We start from the raw sequence: 21,116 nt of genomic DNA on the forward strand, positions 1-21,116 counted from the left end.
TTTTTGGTCCTGCAGTTGGGAAAAGGTGCCGTTATTTGATTTCTGTGGTGGAACTCAGTCCAGCATTTGGTGGGAGGAGAGCTAGGGAGCAAGCAGTTCAGAGTCCTGCCTTGGCTACCTTAAAGATAAATTACCATAAAGGGCCAGCGATGCTCAATGCTAAAGGCGCAGAGAGCCACCGGGACCATGTTGAAGGACGTGGCTGGGAAGGAGCAGGGAATAACAGGCAGTTTTCATTGAGAAGGTTCTAACAGTGATATTAGTGCATGCCCTTGGAGTGACTTGTTCAAAAATCTGTGCGGGGCGCCTGGGTGGCGCAGTCGGTTAAGCGTCCGACTTCAGCCAGGTCACGATCTCGCGGTCCGTGAGTTCGAGCCCCGCATCAGGCTCTGGGCTGATGGCTCGGAGCCTGGAGCCTGTTTCCGATTCTGTGTCTCCCTCTCTCTCTGCCCCTCCCCCGTTCATGCTCTGTCTCTCTCTGTCCCAAAAATAAATAAAAAATGTTGACAAAAAAAAAAAAATTAAAAAAAAAAAAAAATCTGTGCTAGACAAGTGTGCCTGGAGCGGGCAGCCGTTTGAGAACAAGCTTCAGAATCTGGGTTGGAGGACGTATCACCTTACAAGGAACCACCTGAATCCTAGAAAGTTAAATCCTAAAATACCACCTGAATCTCAACCCGCTGTGTTTCTCTTTTCCATTCTCTGCTCAGTCTTCTTGTCCTCTTCAGCCATTTCCTGATGTCTCTCCCTTTGTGCCCCAAAACTCTACATTCCCCAATAGTCTGCTCTGGGATCTTTGTTTTGTTTTTTGTTTTTTTTTTTCCTTTACACTCTTCCCCATGAATCTCATTTATTCCCATACTTTAGTTATCACACGACTTCTGATTCCAGAATCCATACCTTTGCTGAGGAGTAAAATAACTTACCCAGAGTTTCACAGTTAGTGAGTAACAGACCAGCATTCCGAACCCCTGGAGTCTAGCTCCAGAACCCACATGTTAACCACTCTGCTAGGCTTCCTCTCTAAGGAACAGTCCCTACCCTTCCCTTTGACGTCCCACCTCTCTCCCCCTTCAACCATTCATTGTGGACAACATAGCCAACACTCCTAGCCTTAGATCCTCATAATCTCTTTTTCTCTAACATCTTCACACTTCAGGCATCAACGTCCATCGCCCTCCTGCTGCTAGTCAGAATTGCTCTTCTGAGATTGTAAACTTTTTAAAAAGTTTATTTATTTTTGAGAGAGCGAGCAGGGTGGGGCAGAGAGAGAGGGAGTGAGAGAGACTCCCAAGCAGGCATGATCATCGTGGAGTTGAAGTTGGAGCTCGAACTCCCCAACTGTTGACATCATGACCTGAGCCGAAACCATGAGTCGGATGCTTAACTGACTGAGCCACCCAGGCGCCCCTGACGTTGTAAACTTGTATAACCTACCTCTGCTATGGCCTTTAGCTCTCTTGCTCTCACGTTCCCTACACACATGCTGCCCCTTCTGGTCTTTACTTCCTTTCTTATCCAGCTCTGAGCCCCTTCAGCACCTGGCCACTCCTTCGGCGAATACTTTCAGTCACCTAGAACCTTTGACTTTATGTCCCATCCATTTGGCAAACCTAGCAATGTTCATCAAATTCTGTTTCTATAAACATTGAGTAGTTTCGTTTTTATTTACTTATTTTTAATATTGAGTACTTTTAGAGAGAATTGCAGAGCTGTTTGGATTAACACCACTATGTACACCTGGTATTCAACTTTGGCAAAGCCCTCTCACGGCCTACCTGCCCTCTCGGCCCTCATTCCCCCAACCCCACAGGACAGCTTTGTTAAACCTTCGCTAGCCTCCTCACGTGACGACTCCCCCCGCTCCACACATTCTCAGTCTTATACTTAACAACACAAATGGCTATTAGACTTTTTCTCCTTCATCTTAAGCCTACAAACTTGTCTTTTTATATACTCATCCTTGCTTCTTTTCCTCTTGTTCTATGGTTTTTCTTCTTCCGTCTGAGGTTAATTCTTCCCATGTCCTGTCCTCTCCCACTGCCTTATGAAAATCACCCACTGAATTATTCTTCTCAGCCAAATTTCAACGTTCCCTTCTTATTGGCTCTGTTCACTTGGCATAGAACTACGCTTGCCTCTCCTATAATAAAACACCTCCCTCCATCTTACGTCTTCCTCTAATTATTATTTTATCACTACCTTATTTTTTCAGATAACTTATTTTAAAAAGTTGGACTTTCCCATGGGGCACCTGGGTGGCTCGGTTGAGTGTCGACTCTTGGTTTCAGCTCAGGTCAAGATCCCAGAGGTGTGGGATAGAGCCCCACTTGGGATTCTCTCTCTCCCTCTGTCCCTCTCCCCCACTCAGGTTCTTTCTCTAAAATAAAAGACAAAAAGTTGGATTTTCTCATTTTTCTTTTTATTCTTAGCCTACAGAATTCTGCCTTTTCTCATTATACCTCTGGAATAAAGTTGCCTAGTTTATCAACACTCTCATAGGGAAACTCCCTGCAGCATTTTATAATGCTGACCACCTCCTCCTTGAAACTTTCTCCTCTGTGTCCATGAATGAATCTCATTTTTCTCTAGGCTCCCTTTATCGGTTTCTATCTTAGGCTGGCTTCCTCAGAAGAAAATAGAAAAGGATTGTATGCAAGGAGATTATTTGGGAGGTGATTCCAGGAAACACTGGTAGAGAAGTGGGGAGGTGAGTCAGGGAAAGGAAGGCAATATAGGGCATGTTAATGAGCAGGTTACAGCCGTGGGCAACTGGGGCTCAATGCCACTGACAAACCTTTGGGAAATTATGGAATATACACTTTGAAATTGTTCCACCTGAGGAACAATGCCCTGGGATATTTAGCCACTATCTGGTAGGAAAAACTCTTCCTTTATCCTCTTAGGTTCAATTTCTGGACAACAGACAGATTAACAGGAGAGAAAGCGGGGGGGGGGGGGGGGGGGACGTTCATCACGCGCATGTGGAAACAAAGGGACTCCCTAAACCGTTAAAGATTACGGTTTATGTACCTAAATTAATAGGGGAGAGGGAGAGGGGAGAAAAGCCTTCTGTGGGAAGAACAAATGGTTTCCAGAGGAACAAACGAGATATGGAAGTTTGTGATAATGTTTGTTTATGCAGGTGCCAGTGATCTCTGTTTTATTTTACTTTATTTTATTTTATTTTTCCTCATGGCCATGAAACTTGCCCAGAGAGAGGATCTATGGCAGCCTCACTTCCAGCAGTTTCTGCCTTTGGTGAAATAAGGGAAGCTCCAAGAAGGCTTCTTTCTACATCTGCTGAATCTCAAATTGTCTTTAGTTTAAAATAACCTTCCTACCAACTCTGGGGGTCTGAGTGGGCCCCCACCTCACTCATTCCCTAACATCACCAGTCGAGGGTTCTTCCTGGAGTGTTGATGCCTTGGCAATTCCAGCCTGCCTCAACGGCCGGCAAGCTTGCTCCTTCTGGAGGACAAAGACCTTATGCAGACAGTCCAGGTGCAGATGTAGTCAAAAGACCTAGGCGAGGCAGGAAGGAAAGGCTACTTCCGCTTTCCTTAGGATTTTTCTCTTCCTCCCCTTGCCTCTCTAATGTTGCTATAATAGAAGGCTCTATCCTCCCATGCTTGCTTTACACACTTTCCATTTTGCAGAGAGAGCTTATCGACTCTCGCCGTTTCAATTACCTAATAATCTGATGTCACTCAAGTCTACATCCCCCGCATCTTTTGGAAACTCTAGACCTGTGCCTACAATACAACTGCCTACTGAGCCTCTTACCTTGGATTGTCCACTGCAATCCCAACACAATGAAAACTGAAGTTACAGTCCCTCAAATCTTCTTCGGTTATTCCTTATCTTGCCCTGCTCTTCTAGAAATCCATTCTTCTCACGCCTACCAGGGATCTTTCTGAAACACCTCTCCTAAGTATGGCCAGGCCCTGTTTTTTAAGTTTACGGACAGAGCAATGAACAGGACAAAGCCTACTTTGTCCTGTCCAACAGATTGCCTACTTTCGCCTGCTTGAATTCTACAAATACAGAAATAAGAAGAGACACGATCAGTGGTAAGTTCCACGTGGAGAGGTCAAGAAAGGTCTTGCTGAAGACGTGTCATTTAATCTCAGATGAAAGGCAGAAAGGATACATCTAGAGCAGGAAAACATTCTGCGCGGAGGGATCCTGCCACTTCCAGCTGAAATTCCTTTAATCGCTTCCCAACGTCTTCAGGATAGAAGTCCAAATTTCTAAGCATGGCAGAGAAGGTCTGGCCTCTTGCCAGTCAGTCACCTTCCTCTTATGTCCTTTACATTACATGCCATCAACTCGTTTAATCCCCACAACCACCCTGTAAGAGAGCTGGTTGAGTTCCTCCGTTAGGTCTTAGGTGTCTCTGTTTTCTGTCACAGCATGAGCGGTGGCTCAAAAGCTGTTCATTAAATGAGCAAGCTGTTGGGCAGAAAGGATAGCTGCTTCCATTTATTCATTTTTAATTTACATCCAAGTTGGTTAGCATATAGTGTGATAATGTTTCCCAGAGTAGATTCCAATGATTCATCCCCTGTGTATAACACCCAGTGCTCATCCCAACAAGTGTCCTCCTTAATGCCCCTTACCCATTTAGCCCATCTCCCCCCCGCCCCCCCCCCCCCCCAACAGCCCCTCCAGCAACCCTCAGTTTGTTCTCTGTATTTAAGAGTCTCTTATGTTGGGGCACCTGGGTGGCTCAGTGGGTTGAGCATCCAACTTCAGCTCAGGTCATGATCTTGCGATTCGTGAGCCCGAGCCCCGTGTCGGGCTCTGTGCTAACAGCTCCCGGCCTAGAGCCTGTTTCAGATTCTGTGTCTCCCTCTCTCTCTGCGCCTTCCCTGCTCGCACTGTCTGTCTCTGTCTCAAAAATAAATAAACATTAAAAAAAAAAAGTCTTATGTTTTGTCCGCCTCCCTGTTTTTATATTCTTTTTGCTTCCCTTCCCTTATGTTCATCTGTTGTGTATGTTAAATTCCTCATATGAGCGCAGTCTTATGATTTGTCTTTCTCTAACTAATTTTGCTTAGCATAATCCCCTCCAGTTCCATCCATATAGTTGCAAATGGCAAGACTTCATTCTTTTTGATTGCCGAGTAATACTCCACTGTATATATAAACCATATCTTCTTTACCCATTCATCTGTCGATGGACATTTGAGCTCTTTCCATACTTTGGCTAATGTTGATAGTGCTGCTATAAACATTGAGGTGCATGTTCCCCTTTGAAACAGCATACCTGTATCCCTTGCATATATACCTAGTAGTGCAATTGCTGGGTGCTAGGGTAGTTCTCTTTTTAACTTTTTGAGGAACCTCCATACTATTTTCCACAGCGGTTGCACCAGCTAGCATTCCCACCAGCAATGCAAAAGAGATCTTCTCTTTCCGCATCCTCGCCAACAAGGATAGCTGCTTCGTAGACGTACAGGTCTAGACTGGTGTGGTCCAACGACAATAAAGTGAGCCCCACATGTAATTTAAAATTTGCTCGGAGCTACATCAGAAAAGTCAAAGAAACAGATGAAACTGTAAGAACATTTTTATTTCAATATCATCAAGTGAACACGACTGAGAAAGTTCTCAATGAGATATTTTGCATCCCAAAACCTTTGCAATCCAGGGCGTGTATCTCACACTTCCATCACCTCTCGGTTCCAACCGGTCACGTTTCAAGGCCTCGACAGCCACATGCCCACATGTCGCTGGTGGCTCCCTCGGAGTCCTTCCCCCGGCAACCCCCTAAGGGCCCTCGTACCTCATTACCCGTTTTATCTCTGCAGCCCTCATGGGCACCTCGGATCCTCTCATTTGCTCGCGGGTCACGCCTCCCCCCACCACCCACGTCCCTCTAGGCGAGGCCGCCCCTTGACCGGCGCTCGGTGAACGCGGTGGCGCCCGCGGGTGGCCCGCAGGCCCCCGCCCGGCCCCCCGCCCCCGCCTCTGCCGCCGCGGCGCGCCCTGCCCCCCACCCCCCGCCCGGCCCCGGGAGCTCGGGCCCGAGTCGTGGACGTGACTGGGAGGAGTCTGCCCGCCTCGGGTTTCCGTGCTCGGCCGCGGCCATGGCGGAGCCCACGGTGTGCTCCTTCCTCACCAAGGTGCTGTGCGCCAACGGCGGCCGCATGTTCCTGCGGGACCTGCGCGGCCACGTGGAGCTCTCGGAGGCCCGGCTCCGGGACGTGCTGCGCCAGGCCGGGCCCGACCGCTTCCTGCTGCAGGAGGTGGAGATGAGGGAGGGCCTCTGGGACGCCGAGGCCGAGGCGGCGGCCGGCGCGGGCGGCGCGGGCGGCGCGGGCGGCGGCCCCTGCGCCTGGCGGGTGGTGGCCGTGTCCTCCGCGCGCCTCTGCGCCCGCTACCAGCGCGGCGAGTGCCAGGCCTGCGACCAGCTGCACCTCTGCCGCCGCCACATGCTGGGCAAGTGCCCGAACCGCGACTGCTGGTGAGGCGGGCGGCGGGGGAGCGGGGCCCCGGGGGAAGGAGAAAAGGGATCGCTCGTTCGGGGGGTGCACCCCGCCCCGCCGTCGGAGGGCGGAAGGGAAGGCCCGGGAAGGGGCCCCCGCGGCGTCCTCGGGGGTGGGGGAGGGGGACTCCCCTGCGCTTCCAGCTCCGGCGCGGAGCGAGGCCCGAAGTCGTCCGGATCGGTCGGGATTTCTTCACCGCTGCTCGCCCCCCCGGAGTCCAGCCCCTGCCCGCGGAAACCGCGGCGCGGCCGCGGGAAACCCGGACTGGGACTTTTGAGTTCGTTTACTCCGGTGGTCCTACTGGGGGGCTTTTGCGGACCTGTGAGGTCCTCGGACCCTTTATCGAGAGTGCCCTTCCTTTCTTTGCACGTAACCTCAAAGTTTTACCCAAGTGAGTCGGTGCTCACCGGGTTTAGAAAGCCCGATCTGGAATGACCCCCAGGAAACCGAGGGCGGTGTTTTGAGGCCTCTGGTCATCCTTGGTTCACTCAGGCTCCCCAAAGCGGGGTCGGGGGCACACTTCATTCCCAACGTCGGTGGACTGTCGGGGGGGTGGGCAGCTGTTCGGGGTGGAGAAGTACGGTCAGTCACCTTCCGGCCGACAACAGAAGGCATCAAGGCAGGTGACTGGGGCAGGGGGTGCCTTCGGCTGGCGTTCAGGCATCCCGATTTAAAATGCAAGTGACCTTGGGAGGAGAGTGGCTTCCACTCGGCTTTTTTATTATTAGCGCTGGCTTTATTAGCTGTGGTATCTTTGGGTTCAGGGAAAATTGTTTAACTTCACACGTGAGTCGAAGGCCAGGACTTTGGCGGACTGGCCCCTTCACCTGGGCCTCTGATCCAGAGCTCTGTGTTCTCCTAGGTCTACCTGTACCCTTTCCCATGATATCCACACACCCGTCAACATCCAAGTTCTGAAAAACCATGGGCTTTTTGGCCTCAATGAGGCCCAGCTTCGGATCCTGCTTTTACAGAATGACCCCTGCCTTTTACCAGAGGTGAGTTACCAAGAATTCACCTTCATACCGAATGCACGATGAAGGAGATCGAGAACATCAAAAGTCACCTTGCAGAGGTCAGGTGTGTGGGTGGAGGTTATGGTGCAGCGCTGACCTTTATGCAGTCTCTGTGATTTTAGGCTTTGATCCACAAGGAGTGATGGACGCGTGTGGTAAAGAAATAACGAAAATGGCTACTAGTTTATTTTATTTTTATTTTTTTGAGAGAGATAGAGAGCGAGTGGGGGAGGGGCAGAGACAGAGACAGAGACAGAGATAGAGAGTCCCAAGCAGGCTCTGCGCCGTTTGAGAGATCTCAAACTCACGAACTCAGAGATCATAACCTGAGCTGAAACCAGGAGTTGGAGGCTCCAACTAAACCACCCAGGCGCTCTTAGCCACTAGTTTTTTGATTGCTTACTGAAGGCTAAGTCACTCACATATCTTAGCTCATTAATAATGTGTCCCCGTTTTACAGGTGAGGAAACTGAGACTCAGCTACATTAACTTGCTCAAGGTCACATAGTACATAGCAGATTTGAATTTATGTCTGTCTATGAAGCCTGTGTTTTGTGAATTGCCTGTTCATGCTTTTGCCTATTTTTCTGTTGAGGCATTTGTTTTCCCTTTAATTGATAAGGTGTCTTTTTTTTAAAGTTTATTTATTGGGGGGATTGTATAAGTGGAGGAGAGGCAGAGAGAGAGAGAGAGAGAGAGGGAGAGAGGGAGAGAGAGAGAGGATCCCAAGCAGTCTCCATGCTTTCAGTGCAGAGCCCAACTTGGGGCTCGAACTCCCGAAACTATGAGATCATGACCTGAGCTGAATCACGAGTCAGACATTTAACCAACTGAACCACCCAGGCGCCCCTATTAGATGTCTGTAATGATACAGGTCCCTTTTGTGGTCATGTTTGTTGAAAGTATCCTCCCCCATTTACTTTCTTGGGGCTTTAGATACCAATTTTAATTGCTTTGAAATGATTTAGTTCCAAATGTTTAACCAGTGCCCATTAGAACTGCTGTCATGGTGAAATTAGCGTATTTGTATCTGTTTAGCTATACACAAAGACTTTTTGAAAACAAAACAGTTGGAATCCCCAAAGAAAATATTACAAGAGCCCACCAGTGAAAAGTAGAATTTTCTACTCTAGCACTGATGCTGTCGTAGACATTCAAGTTGCCAGAAGAGGGGTGGGGTGGGAAGAAGGGGGGATGTTGGGAAACCGGAGGGTCGTTTGTGAGTGTGGTACCCCATTAATGCTAAGGTAGTTCAGGGTCGAGAAGGGAAGGAAGTCACAAGGCTGGAGGTATGAGCTGGAGCCTTTGGTGAGATGGCAAAGGCCGCCCTCAAGGCAGTAGAATCTGTAGGAGTCAGCCTTAGCCACGGGGTTTCTTCTTGGCATCCACATCTCCTTTCTCACTTCTTTGGGCTTTGAAGCCAGACTTGATCAGTCATGGCTATAAGCCAGATACATCCCAACGATGTTGCCAAAAGGACCCGGAGCTGCAGCTGGAGCAGGTTATTGGCAGGAAGGGAGAAGAGAATGGCAGTAACGGGGGTCCAGTCCAGTCCTTCCTCTCTGACAGAGAAGGGGTGGCGACACTTCTAGTTACCTTTTAGTTAAAAAAAACTTTTTTTTAATGTTTATTTATTTTTGAGAGAGAGAGCGGGAGACACAGAATCCGAAGCAGGCTCCAGGCTCTGAGCTGTCAGCACAGAGCCCGACGTGGGGCTCGAACCCACGAGCTGTGAGATCATGACCTGAGCTGAAGTCGGATGCTCAACCTACTGAGCCACCCAGGCGCCCCAACCTTTTAGTTTTTATGATATTGTTTGACTTACAGATGTTTAACGTTGTTACATTGTTCAGCTTATCGAGCCCGTTTCCTTATGGCTTGTGCCTGCTCTCCTGGGTCCAGCCTCGTCTTGTCATACCCGACTACCGCAGTGTTTTGTGAGCAGCCAGTGGGCTGGCTGCACTTGGGACAGGAGCCCACGCCTGGTCCTGTCACTTAGCACTGGAGGTATGTATCCTGTGACACGCAGCATGGCCACTTTGGTAGCGGGGACCACGGAGGAATCAGGAATGGTGCCCCACATCTCTTGTATGGAAATGGCTATGACCCCTTTCCACCACTCTTCTAAAGACACAGTACACAGGAACAGATACATCACACAATAAAAAGACGATAGGGACAAACATTGTGATCTTATGGTTATAATGATAAATATATTTGGTCTTCATCCCCATTCCCGACATAGAGCTCCTAAAACCCTTGGAATTTCCTACATGATTAGAGCTCTAAAGGTGTCTGTTGTTAAGTGATTTTTGGAAAGCCCTTTGGTAACCTAAGGATGGGAGCTGGTTGTCAGGAGAACAACTTTTTTTTTCCCCCAACACTTTTTTTTAACTTTATTTATTTTGAGAGAGAGAGAGAGAGAGAGAGAGACTGTGTGAACAGAGGAGGAGCAGAGAGGGAGAGGGAGAGAGAGGTTCCCAAGAAGGCTCCGTGCTGTCAGCGCGGAGCTCAACCCCATGAACTGTGACATCATGACCTGAGCCGAGACCAAGAGTCGAACGCTTAACCACCTGAGCCCCCTAGGCGCCCCGAGAGTTGTAACTTTTATCCCCTCCCCCTCACTCTTCCACCCCCTGGGAGGGCAGAGGGGCCTAGGGATGGAGTTCATTTACCAGTGGCTCATGATGTAATCGATCATGCCTGTGTTATGAAGTTTCCATAAAAACCCAAAAGGACAGACCTCCAGACAGCATGCAGGGTGGTGAGCACACGGAGGTGCTGGGAGAGTGAGGCCCCAGGAGAGGGTATGGAAGCTCCACACCTTTTCTCCCCTCACGTCTCCACGTGCGGCTCTTCTACCTGTGTGTTCCCGGGTTATATCATTTTATAATAAAGTGGTCATCTGACTCCTGTGAGCTGTTCTGGCACATTAACTGGAGGAGGAGGAGGCGGTGATGACCTTTATAGCAGTTCAGGCAGCAACAGATGGACATTTGAAGTGGGGCAGCCTCGTGGGACTGAGCCCTTAACCTGTGGGATCTGCCGCTACGTCCAGGTAGACAGACTTCGGGGGGAGTTAAAATCTGGGGAACATCTGGTCATTGTCCTCTGAGAATTACTTGGTGGTGTTGAAAGAAACACACATTGGAAATACGTACAATGTGATACTAATACATTTGAAAACTTCAATGAAATGGACACATTTCTAGAAAAAAATATGACTCATCCAAACGGTTTCAGGTTGCCTGGGTGGCTCCATCGGTTGAGCGTCTGACTCTTGATTTCCACTCGGGTCATGATCTCACTGTTCGTGGGTTCAAGCCCTGCCTCAGGCTCTGCACTGACAGTGTGGAGCCTGCTTGGGACTCTCTGTCTCTTTCCCTCTCTCTCTCTCTGCCCCTCTCCTGATCACTTTCTTTCCCTCAAAAATAATAATAAATAGGGCACCTGGGCGGCTCAGTTGGTTAAGCGTCCGACTTCAGCTCAGGTCGTGATCTTGTGGTTCATGAGTTCAAGTCCCACGTTGGGCTCTGTGCTGACAGCTCGGAGCCTGGAGCCTGCTTCGAATCCTGTGTCTCCCTCTCTCTCTCACACTCTATCTCCCTCTCAAAAATAAATAAACATTAAACTAATAATAATAAATAAACATTAAAAAACTGTTTTAAGAAAATACAGAAAGCCAGAATAGTGTTTATTTTTGAACAACAAAAGCATTAAGGTAAAAAATTTAGGGGTGCCTGAGTGGCTCAGTCAGTTAAGTGACTGACTGTTGATTTTGGCTCAGGTCGTGATCTCAGTTTGTGAGATCGAGCTCTGAGTTGGGCCTTGCGCAGCACAGAGCCTACTTGGGATTCATTCTCTCCCTCTCTCTGTGCCCCCCCCCAAATAAATAAATAAACATTTTTAAAAAAAAAGAAAAAATTTAAAATCGCGTGGAACCACAGTATTAGTTAAAAAGTCTTCTACAAGAAAACATGAGGCTTGGGGCGCCTAGGTGACTCAGTCAGGCGGCCGACTTCGGCTCAGGTCATGATCTCGCAGTGGGTGAGTTCGAGCCCCGTGTCGGGCTCTGTGCTGACAGCTCAGAGCCTGGAGCCTGTTTCAGATTCTGTGTTTCCCTCTCTCTGACCCTCCCCTGTTCGTGCTGTGTCTCTCCCTGTCTCAAAAAGAAATAAAAACGTTAAAAAAATTTTTTTAAGAAAACATGAGGCTCATACAGTTTTATTGTTGAGCTCTATCAAATCTTTAAGGAATGGATTATTTTTCTTTTGAGGCTAGGTGTAGGATCTCTTTTTCTTGATCTCCTCTACATCCCTGAACCAGTGTCATACTGTTCGGTTCGTTTATATTTTAACATATGATGGCCCAAGTCTCTGCTGATCACACTTCTTTTACAGAAATGTTTTCTCAGGGTGCCTGGCTGGCTCAGTCAGTGGAGCGTGTGACTCTTGGTCTCGGGGTTGTGCGTTCGAGCCCCACGTTGGGTGTAGAAATGACTTAAAACTAAAATCGTAAAAATAAATTTTTTTTTCTTTCATCAATTGCCGTAAATGACAGTGCAAACAAACGTGTCAAGTGTTGCTTCATTTCTGTGCCAGGTGTGTTTGCTGTACAACAAAGGGGAAGCGCTGCATGGCTACTGCAACATGAAGGAGAAGTGCAACAAGTTTCACGTGTGCAAGTCCTTTGTCAGAGGGGAGTGCAGACTTCAGAAATGCAAACGGTCCCATCAGCTCATTCATGCCGCAGCCCTGAAGCTGCTGCAGGACCAAGGACTGAGTGTCCCAAGTGTCGTTAATTTTCAGATCATCTCTACCTACAAGCATATGAAGCTGCACAAGGTGCTTGAAAGTCAAGGTGAGAATATCAGAGGGAGAACACTACCGACACATAGTTTTGACCAGAAAGTGAGTCTGCGGGGGGATAGCACCTCACATTGTAAGTTTTGCTCTATCCTCGGGGAAACCGGACCACCAATATTTTCTGATGTTTTCTGATGGAGAACTATGGTTCTTCTTTTTTTTTTTTAAATTTTTTCTTAAACTTTACTTATTTGTTTTGAGAGAGACAGAGACAGCATGTGCAGGGGAGAGGCAGAGAGAGAGAATCCCAAGCATGCGCTGTCAGCACAGAGCCCGATGCGGGGCTCGAAGTCACTAAACCTTGAGATCATGACCTGAGCTGAAACCAAGAATTGGACGCTTAACCGTCTGAGCCACCCAGGTGCCCCTAGAACTGTGGTTCTAACTAAAGGAAGGAAGGGATAGAGTTTAGTTTATGCGCCGCCGGCTAATAACATCTGCCCAAGGGTTTGAGCAGTGTACCTCCTCGCTAAGCTGGGGGCCAGGAAGTAGGTACAACTGTCCTTACAGCTTTGTTAGGAAGAAAGAGGAAGGAGGTGGGCCAGTGGCCTAGAAAGGGAAAGAAAACACAGGAATGGATTTCTTTATTAAATTTGAATTCAAGTGTTTTCTTTTTCTTTCTTTACTTTTGCTGAGGTAGTAAACATACAACGTTGTATTAGTTTCAGAGGTACATATTTCGATATTTGTATACACAGCAGAAATGAACGCAGTTAAGTGTAGGTAACATCTGTCATCATACTTAGTTACAAAGTTTGTTTTCCTGTGATGAGAACTTTTAAGAAAGTATGTTCTTTTTTAGTTATTAAGAAATTTTAACCATATTACAGAAAAATTTAGAAAGTAGAGAGTAGAGATATAAATTGCATGATTCCACTCACTCCATCCACAATGATTGTTACCATTTATTTTGCAGGGCCGTCCCTCCTGTTACTATACAAATTCCAGTCTAGTTGTGGTCGAAGTGTGCATTAGTATCTTAAATTTTCACTTTATCAAGAATCATAAATATTTTCCCATGTTGCTGCATAGTCTACCATTAAAAAATGGGTCTACAAAGTGTGGTTTGGTGTACTTTTAATTACAATACATTCAGGTTACTTATTCTATTCGATTTGTTTATAGCTGGAAATCAGTTTCAGTGGGTGGTAGGCTTAGGAGAATTGCTGAATTTGGGAAAACCAAACCAGCAAAGTCAGAGTCTCCAAACTATTGATACGGAGTTTTGTTTTGTTTTCCTTCTTCTTTTGAAATGTTTATTTATTTTTGAGAGAGAGAGGTGGTGGGGGGAGGGGCAGAAAAAGAGGGGAACAGAGGATCTGAAATGGGCTCCATGCTGACCGCTGCTTAGCAGACTGGGCCACCCAGGTGCTTCTTGATACAGAGTTTTCTTCTGTTGGGATGGTCGTGGCTGACTTCCTGAGTGGGTGGTTTGAAGGTAGTGTTGGAGGCTGTCTAGGGAAGCCTGAATGATGGTGGGGATCTTCTAGGCCAGGTATAGGGTCTGTCATCACCCTCATCTGGTCTTGTTTAGTGGGTCTCTCCTAACTATGAACTTGTGTGTGTGTGTGTGTGTGTGTGTGTGTGTGTGTGTGTGTGTGTGAAATAAATCTAGAAAACACAAACTCTCCAAATCCAGAGCAGTGTTGGGACTTTTGGCTGGGATCTGATCTGCTGGGCCGATGCTCCCAACACAAAACGAAATGGAGAGCGATAAAAGAGGTGTCCCGGGAAAGCTCATCTCTTCGTCTTCTTTTTAGGGAATTCAGCTTCAGCTGAGTGTTCACAGGGCCTTGAGGAGCCAGGAGTACACGTAGCCGGCGCTCCAGAGGCCAGCCCTCTGGTGCCCGGCCCCGCTCAGTCAGCCAAGAAACCACATGCAGGTAAACCTTAAAGGACGTCGGTGAAAGAAGAAGCGTGTCCAACTAGAAGGTCTGAAAACAAAGCTTCTGTTGAGCTTAATTTGTAAGCTCATTCATTTCATCATTTTCCAGTCACGGTCGTAGTAGTACCTACCTCACAAGTTGTTGTAAAATCAAAGAGGACGGTGGTCGGGGATGTGGTTGGACGCTGAGCAGGCAGAGAGGATAGGACGTGAGTATGGTTGGGGTCGGTCCAGCTTGCACCGTGAAGATGGCCCATCCTGCCCGAAGTCCCCAAGAGCTTTCCCCAGGTCGGCGGGAGCTCCAAAAGGAGTGGGTTCTGCTGACTTGCTCTGTGACCCACCCAGGGTTTTTCCTATGCGCCCATATACACAGTTTACATAGTGGTAGTTCTAGAATACGTATGCTTTGTACTCTTGTTTTTTCTTAAAGTTTCATAAGCACCTTTCCCTATTCACATTTTATCACGTATAATCATTTGAATGCACGGATACACTAACAGATGATCGCTTACTTCGCTATTTCCCTTATTCTGGGATATTTCAATTCTTTCTCACAAATTTTGAATAGGACTCTTAAAATCCTTACCATATTGAATTTTTAAATTTCTTCTTTTGCTTAGGCTTGTAGGTGCTAAAGGATACCGTCTTTTTGGTTTGCGTTTCTTTAAGTATATGCAAGTGAGTATTTTCCTGTGTGTGTTTTCTGTATGTCTTATATGGTGCATTTCGTGTTTGCCCTTCAGTTCCTGGGGCCCTCCTCTGTGCTGATATGGCATGGCTTTCGATGAGGTTCCTCGATTTTCACGAGAGGATATCACTTGTACCTGCTCATATGATACCCGCCTCTGTGGATCTGTCCTCAGCCAGTACCATAGCTTTATAACTTTTGAGTGCTCACCAAAGATTTCTACCTCACTCTATCCACTCTCCGTTTTTTATTAAATTTCTTTGCCAAAGCTCCATTGCTGCCGTTTAAACAGTATGTTGTTCCTCTGTTCCTCGAAGTCGTATCCATTCTTTCTGTGGATCAGGAGAGACCATCAGAAACCTATATACCTCACCCATTTCACGTTGCCTTTATCTCCCTTCTCCACCCCGGCCAGCTTCCTTCATCCAGTTAAGCTCAGATGTTTGGTTCTTTGTTTTCATTGAGGGGTACAGAGAAGCAGCATCATGAGATCTTTTTCTGGGTTTCCTGTTGTGATATCCCCAAATGTCAGTGTGTAAAGTTTTGTTTGTTTTTAAGTTTAATTTTCCTGCGATAACACATTTGAGAAATAGGGACAAGGGTAGTGAGTTTTTTGTAAAGGTGCATTAATTTAGTTTAGAAGCATGTTTTATCATGAAATGCTGTCTTCTCTATTGGGGAAGGTGTGCAGAAACATCCTTTTCAGAGTGAGAAATTGCTGTGTTTTCTCCTCATGGACAATGAGAGTCACGCGGTTAATCTTTTCACTTTGGTTGTCCACAGCAGTATTTCTGAAAGCCCTTCTGTTCTGCGTACCTTGTTACCTTTTTCCTAGTTCTGATTTTTCCTGGTGCTATTTTTTTACAAAATTATTTTTACATTTTATTATTATTATTTACATTTTATCCTTTTACTATGTGTATTTTTGCTATGAGCCATCTAAAATTCTTTTTTAATTTTTCATTAAATTTTTTTAGCCATCTTAAATTCTTAATGGAAAGTGTAGGGTATAAATGTATATCCTGTCTATTAAGAGACTTGGTGGACTTTTACAGTATTGTGGTTTTTTTTATAATCTTCTAATTATGCTTTTATGTGCAGTTATTAGCCTTCTGTAATCTCTGTTACAATATTTTATGTATAGTGAATACATAGGGAATGTATAATATTCCCTTTAAAGCTTAGTTCTGTTAGTATTCATTCTGTAAAGATATTTTATATAATTATACTTGACCCTCATTTCCAGCTCATGATTCAGCTGTTGGAAAGTTACTACGGGAGAATTGGAGATGATTTTTCTTTGGTCATTTATCAGGGCGTATGAGGGAAGGTGCACATCCATAGACCCCACAAATTCAACATAACCTAGGTTAAATATTAACTTTCCTATAGACTCGTCCCTTCTTTGGTTTCTTTATTTTTGGAGTATCAACAGACTACCAACTTAAAGCAAAACCCTACAAATTGTCCTCATACTCGTCTTTCTCCTGGTTCCTTATGTCAGACTGGTTACCCAGTGTTGGAGATTAGTTTCCCTTCAGAACTCTCAAGTTTTTGTCCTCCTCTGCCCCTTTCTTTCCATCCCCTACACACAGCCTTGTTTCCAATCCTCATCAGCTCTTGCTCTTATGCCACAGATCCAGGACTCCTTGGTTTTCCGGTTCTGTCTTGTGAGAGTATTTTTATAGAAGGTGTGAGGTAGCCCCCTGCTTTCCTTCAGTGATGGCAGCCCCATTTTAATTTTTCATACAATAGGCTTTTGTGGATTTCATTGGTCTCCTTACCACCTTCTACCCACCCCACCATCCCCAAGCCTTCCACCCTGTGCCCAGTTGGGCTTTTGAAATGCAGATCTAATCACATGCTATCTTTTGCCATAACCTTCATTGGTCCCCACAATGCAAGGTAGGAGTCATAAACTCAAATGCCTTCTTGGATGAGACAGGTGACCTAAATGGATGATGTGAGCTGGCTGTAAGAGAAATGGGGGGAGAGAGGACGTGTCGTAGCAAGCTGCCCATCTGAGGGGGCACCTGCCTCTCATACCCATGTGGGCGAGCAGACCCAGGCTGTCATGTTGTCCAACTAGTCGAAAGAAGCCAGATCCAGATTTTATGATACATTTTCAGGTTTTTAAATATTGGCCTTTGACTGAGTTTTGAAAATGCAGACCAATATTGTGTGTACTGACCTACTTGTAATTTTTGGAATGTGCCATTTTATTTTATGACTCTCTGTTTGTAAAGGATGTTCCTGTTAAGTGCCAGTCCTTCCCTCTTCCTGCCTTGAAACCTGGCAAAACCAGATTCTTTAAAATGCTAGTTAGTCTTTCCTGACCCCAAGAGAGGCCATTCTCTTAGCATTCTCAAAGTTCTCAGAGTACTACTTGCTTTGCCAGGCTTTCTGCTTTAACTCCCGAGCTTTGAGCCAAAACAAAACCGTAATTTCTTCTTTTTGGACACTTCGCAGTGAAGAAGTGTTTTTTGTCATGTAATGAATCAAACTCTGTGTTTGAATCCATGGAATCAGCATGATACTGGTCTTCATTGTTCTTTTTTGCCCCCACATATATATTTTTAATTTTCAAAAAGTCTTTTTTCCCCTAAGGAATGTGTTATTTAAGGTAAACATCTTTTTGGTGCTTCATTTGGAATCATCAAGGTCTAAAATGAACTGTTTAAGACTTATGCTTATGACACTAATTCCTCCCATCAAGGAATTAATTTGCTTCCTTACTGATGGGTTCCTTGATTTCTCTCGTGATAATTTGTTCTTGGTTTTATCTAGGCCTTATATATCCCTTATTACATTAATTTTTTCTTGGCTAAATACATCTGTATTGCTACTCAGTATGGGAATCTCTGTCATTAGAATGCTATTAATTTTTTAAATGTTTGTCTTTTGTTGAATTATCTTTGTTCTACCAGTGTTAGGTGGCCTTTTTGTTTCTTCCAAATGTAAAACCATAGCTGCAAAAAAGACATATTTGTCTTTTCTTGTGTATTTCTGTTTTGCTTTGTGTTAAATAAAATTGTGTTAAAATATTAATTTTGATGTTTCTTCATTACATATGAAGTTTATTGTTGGCTTTAAACAAATGTTCTCTATTTAATAAGGGAAAAAACATTTATTGTTGGAAGCTTTTAGTAAGAATTGGTATCTTTGTATAATCATATAATTTTTATCATTTAACCACCTAACATGATTATGTTACTGGTTTTACTATATTAAAACCTCCTTAAATTCTGAGTAACTCTGTTATGACCTATGTTCTTTTAATGTATTTCTTTTCACTATTTGGTAATTTTTATTATAATTATATACATCTATACATTCATAAATAAAATTGATTTATATTTTATATGTGTATGCAATTTCCTTTTTATTTTTATTGCTATATGCTCAAAGTATGTTTATTCTAAGCGCTGTTTTGAGTTTTGTACATTGATTTGGAATGTCATTATTATTTAAAAAATTTTTTTCCCAGCTTTATTGGGATATTATTGACATATAACACTGTATAAGTTTAAGGTGTATGAGATGATGATTTGATACATGTATATAATTGTGAAATGATTACCACACTAAGGTTAGTTAACACATCCATCACCTCATATTCATTATTATTTGTAAAATAACGTATTACTCTATCATTGAATTTCTCTATTCTTATTTAGGAATATTTTTCCAAGAGATTTATTGGAAAATAAAGTATTATATCATTGTAGAAATTTGGGAGAATACAGGAATGTATTCAGAAGGAAGTAATAATCACTCATAATACCATTGTGTAGTGCTGTTCTAAGTTCTTTAGATATACTACCCTGTTTAATGATCAAAACACAGATGAGTTAAATCAGTACTGCCCTGACCCAGGCAAGAGAGGACCCTGCCTTGGGCCTCTGCTTTAAAAGGTTTTCTCTGCTTATGACTTACACCACTCAGGCCCCACGGAAATGCTTCTCCACATCTCTTATCCTACGTCCTCAACACAAAACATGATTGCTTGTGAACTCTGTGCAGGTCTGTGGGCTGAACCACTGTCATCATTGGAAACATATAGTTTCAGACTTTGTGGAGGGTTTCTGTGGTGGAAACGTGTGGGAAGCAAAAATGAATCAACCTGTCAAGGCCTGCCTTTTGGATTGCCTGGATATTATAGGTCCTTGCCTTTCGGATTGCCTGGATACTGTAGATCCTTGCACAATCAGTGGTTTCCAGTATCCATTTCCCTTCCTCTTTGTCTTCTGATCAGTAGCTCTGGGCATACCTGCAGTTGTGTGGTATTTACTGCAAGTACACATGGCAGCTGGGGCACATTTTTGCACTATTAGCCAATTCACATTACTCTTCAATATTTATAGCAGAAGTTTTCCATGTGACATGCGAGAGGCAGGATTCAATTTCTTCCATTAGCAAGTACATGCACATTGAAGGTGGTAATGAATATATGGTTTTATGTCTTGTTTTTTACAGAAATATTCTTGATTTACTTAAATTTTCAAAAAGTTCGGGGTGCCTGGGTGGCTCAGTTGGTTGAACGTCGAACTCTTGGTTTCGGCTCAGGTCATGATCTGATGGTTTGTGGGATTGCGTACCGCGCTGTCGGGCTCCAAGCTGACAGCGTGGAGCCTGCTTGGGCTTCTCTCTCTCCCCCCTTCTCTCTTTCTCTCCCTCCCTCCCCCACATGTACGCTCTCTCCCTCTCTCAAAATAAATAAGTAAGCTTTTAAGAAATTAAAAAAAATACTCTTGATTTACTTAAATTTTCAAAAAATTAAATGTGGAGTTACACTTCAGGATGTGGGAAGTCACAAGAAGAATCAGATAACCTACAAAATCATAACTTTTCTCAAGCTTGGTCATAAGTCAAGAGTAAGAGACTGGTCATAAGTCTCAGCAAAACTAAAAGGCACCCGACAGAATGGGAGAAGATATTTGAAAGCGACATATCAGATAAAGGGTTAGTATCCAAAATCTATAAAGAACTCATCAAACTCAACACCTAAAAAACAAATAATCCAGGGGCGCCTGGGTGGCTCGGTCGGTTAAGCGGCCGACTTCGGCTCAGGTCATGATCTCACGGCCCGTGAGTTCGAGCCCCGCGTCGGGCTCTGTGCTGACCGCTCAGAGCCCGGAGCCTGTTTCAGATTCTGTGTCTCCCCCTCTCTCTCTGCCCCTCCCCTGTTCGTGCTCTGTCTCTCTCTGTCTCAAAAATAAATAAACGTTAAAAAAAATTAAAAACAAAAACAAAACCAAAAACAAATAATCCAGTGAAGAAATGGGCAAAAGACATGAATAGACACTTCTCCAAAGACGACATCCAGATGGCCAACCGACACATGAAAAAATGCTCAACACCACTCAACATCTGGGAAATACAAATCCAAACCACAATGAGATACGACCTCACACCAGTCAGAATGGCTAAAATTAACAACTCAAGCAACAACAGATGTTGGTGAGGATGTAGAGAAAGAGAATCTCTTTTGCACTGCCGGTAGGAATGCAAACTGGTGCAGCCACTCTGGAAAACAGTATGGAGGGTTCTCAAAAAATTAAAAATAGAACTACCCTATGACCCAGCAATTGCACTGCTAGTTATTTATCCAAGGGACACAGGTATGCTGTTTCCAAGGGGCACACACACCCCCATGTTTTTACCAGCACTATCGACAATAGCCAAAGTATGAAAAGAGCCCAGATGTCCATCAATACATGCGTGGATAAAGAAGGTGTGGTGTATATATATATATATATATAATGGAGTATTACTCGGCAATCAAAACGTATGAAATCTTGCCATTTGCAACTACGTGGATGGCACTAGAGGGTATTATGCTAAGCGAAATGAGTTGGAGAAAGACATCATATGACTTCACTCTTGAGGACTTTAAGTTACAAAACAGATGGACATAAGGGAAGGGAAGCAAAAATAATATAAAACAGGGAGGGGGACAAAACATAAGAGACTCTTAAATATAGAGAACAAACAGAGGGTTACTGGAGGGGTTGAGGGAGGGGGGATGGGCTAAATGGGGAAGGGGCACTAAGGAATCTACTCCTAAAATCATTGTTGCTAACCAACTTGGATGTAAATTAAAAAATAAATAAATTATTAATTAAAAAGAGACTAGTCATAAGTTCTGAAATCCAAAGAGTGGCAAGG

General features: G+C 44.9%; 2 protein-coding genes across 2 annotated transcripts in view; both read left to right on the forward strand.

Moving 5' to 3' along the window:
- The first annotated feature begins 6,040 nt into the window (after window positions 1–6,040).
- Window positions 6,041–18,309, forward strand: ZC3HAV1L (zinc finger CCCH-type containing, antiviral 1 like). Its single transcript, XM_058724136.1, has 4 exons — window positions 6,041–6,472; window positions 7,357–7,492; window positions 12,112–12,370; window positions 14,136–18,309. Exons 1-4 carry the CDS (start codon window positions 6,096–6,098, stop codon window positions 14,267–14,269), a joined length of 906 nt encoding a protein of 301 aa, XP_058580119.1. The 5' UTR covers window positions 6,041–6,095; the 3' UTR covers window positions 14,270–18,309.
- The window catches only part of KIAA1549 (KIAA1549 ortholog), a 170,554-nt gene continuing 164,472 nt past the window's right edge, over window positions 15,035–21,116 (forward strand). The window contains exon 1 of the mRNA XM_058723543.1: window positions 15,035–15,126. Coding sequence (XP_058579526.1) covers window positions 15,035–15,126 — 92 coding nt within the window. The remainder of the gene's footprint in view (window positions 15,127–21,116) is intronic.

The sequence above is a fragment of the Neofelis nebulosa genome, chromosome 4 (assembly GCF_028018385.1).
Source record: "Neofelis nebulosa isolate mNeoNeb1 chromosome 4, mNeoNeb1.pri, whole genome shotgun sequence".
In the NCBI taxonomy this organism is placed as follows: Eukaryota; Metazoa; Chordata; class Mammalia; order Carnivora; family Felidae; genus Neofelis; species Neofelis nebulosa.

Coding starts and splice junctions, on each gene's coding strand:
- ZC3HAV1L (XM_058724136.1), top strand. CDS start 6,096: ATGGCGGAGCCCACGGTGTGCTCCTTCCTCACCAAGGTGCTGTGCGCC. Junction 7,493..12,111: donor ACCCCTGCCTTTTACCAGAG/GTGAGTTACCAA, acceptor TTTCTGTGCCAG/GTGTGTTTGCTGTACAACAA. Junction 12,371..14,135: donor CAAGGTGCTTGAAAGTCAAG/GTGAGAATATCA, acceptor TCTTCTTTTTAG/GGAATTCAGCTTCAGCTGAG.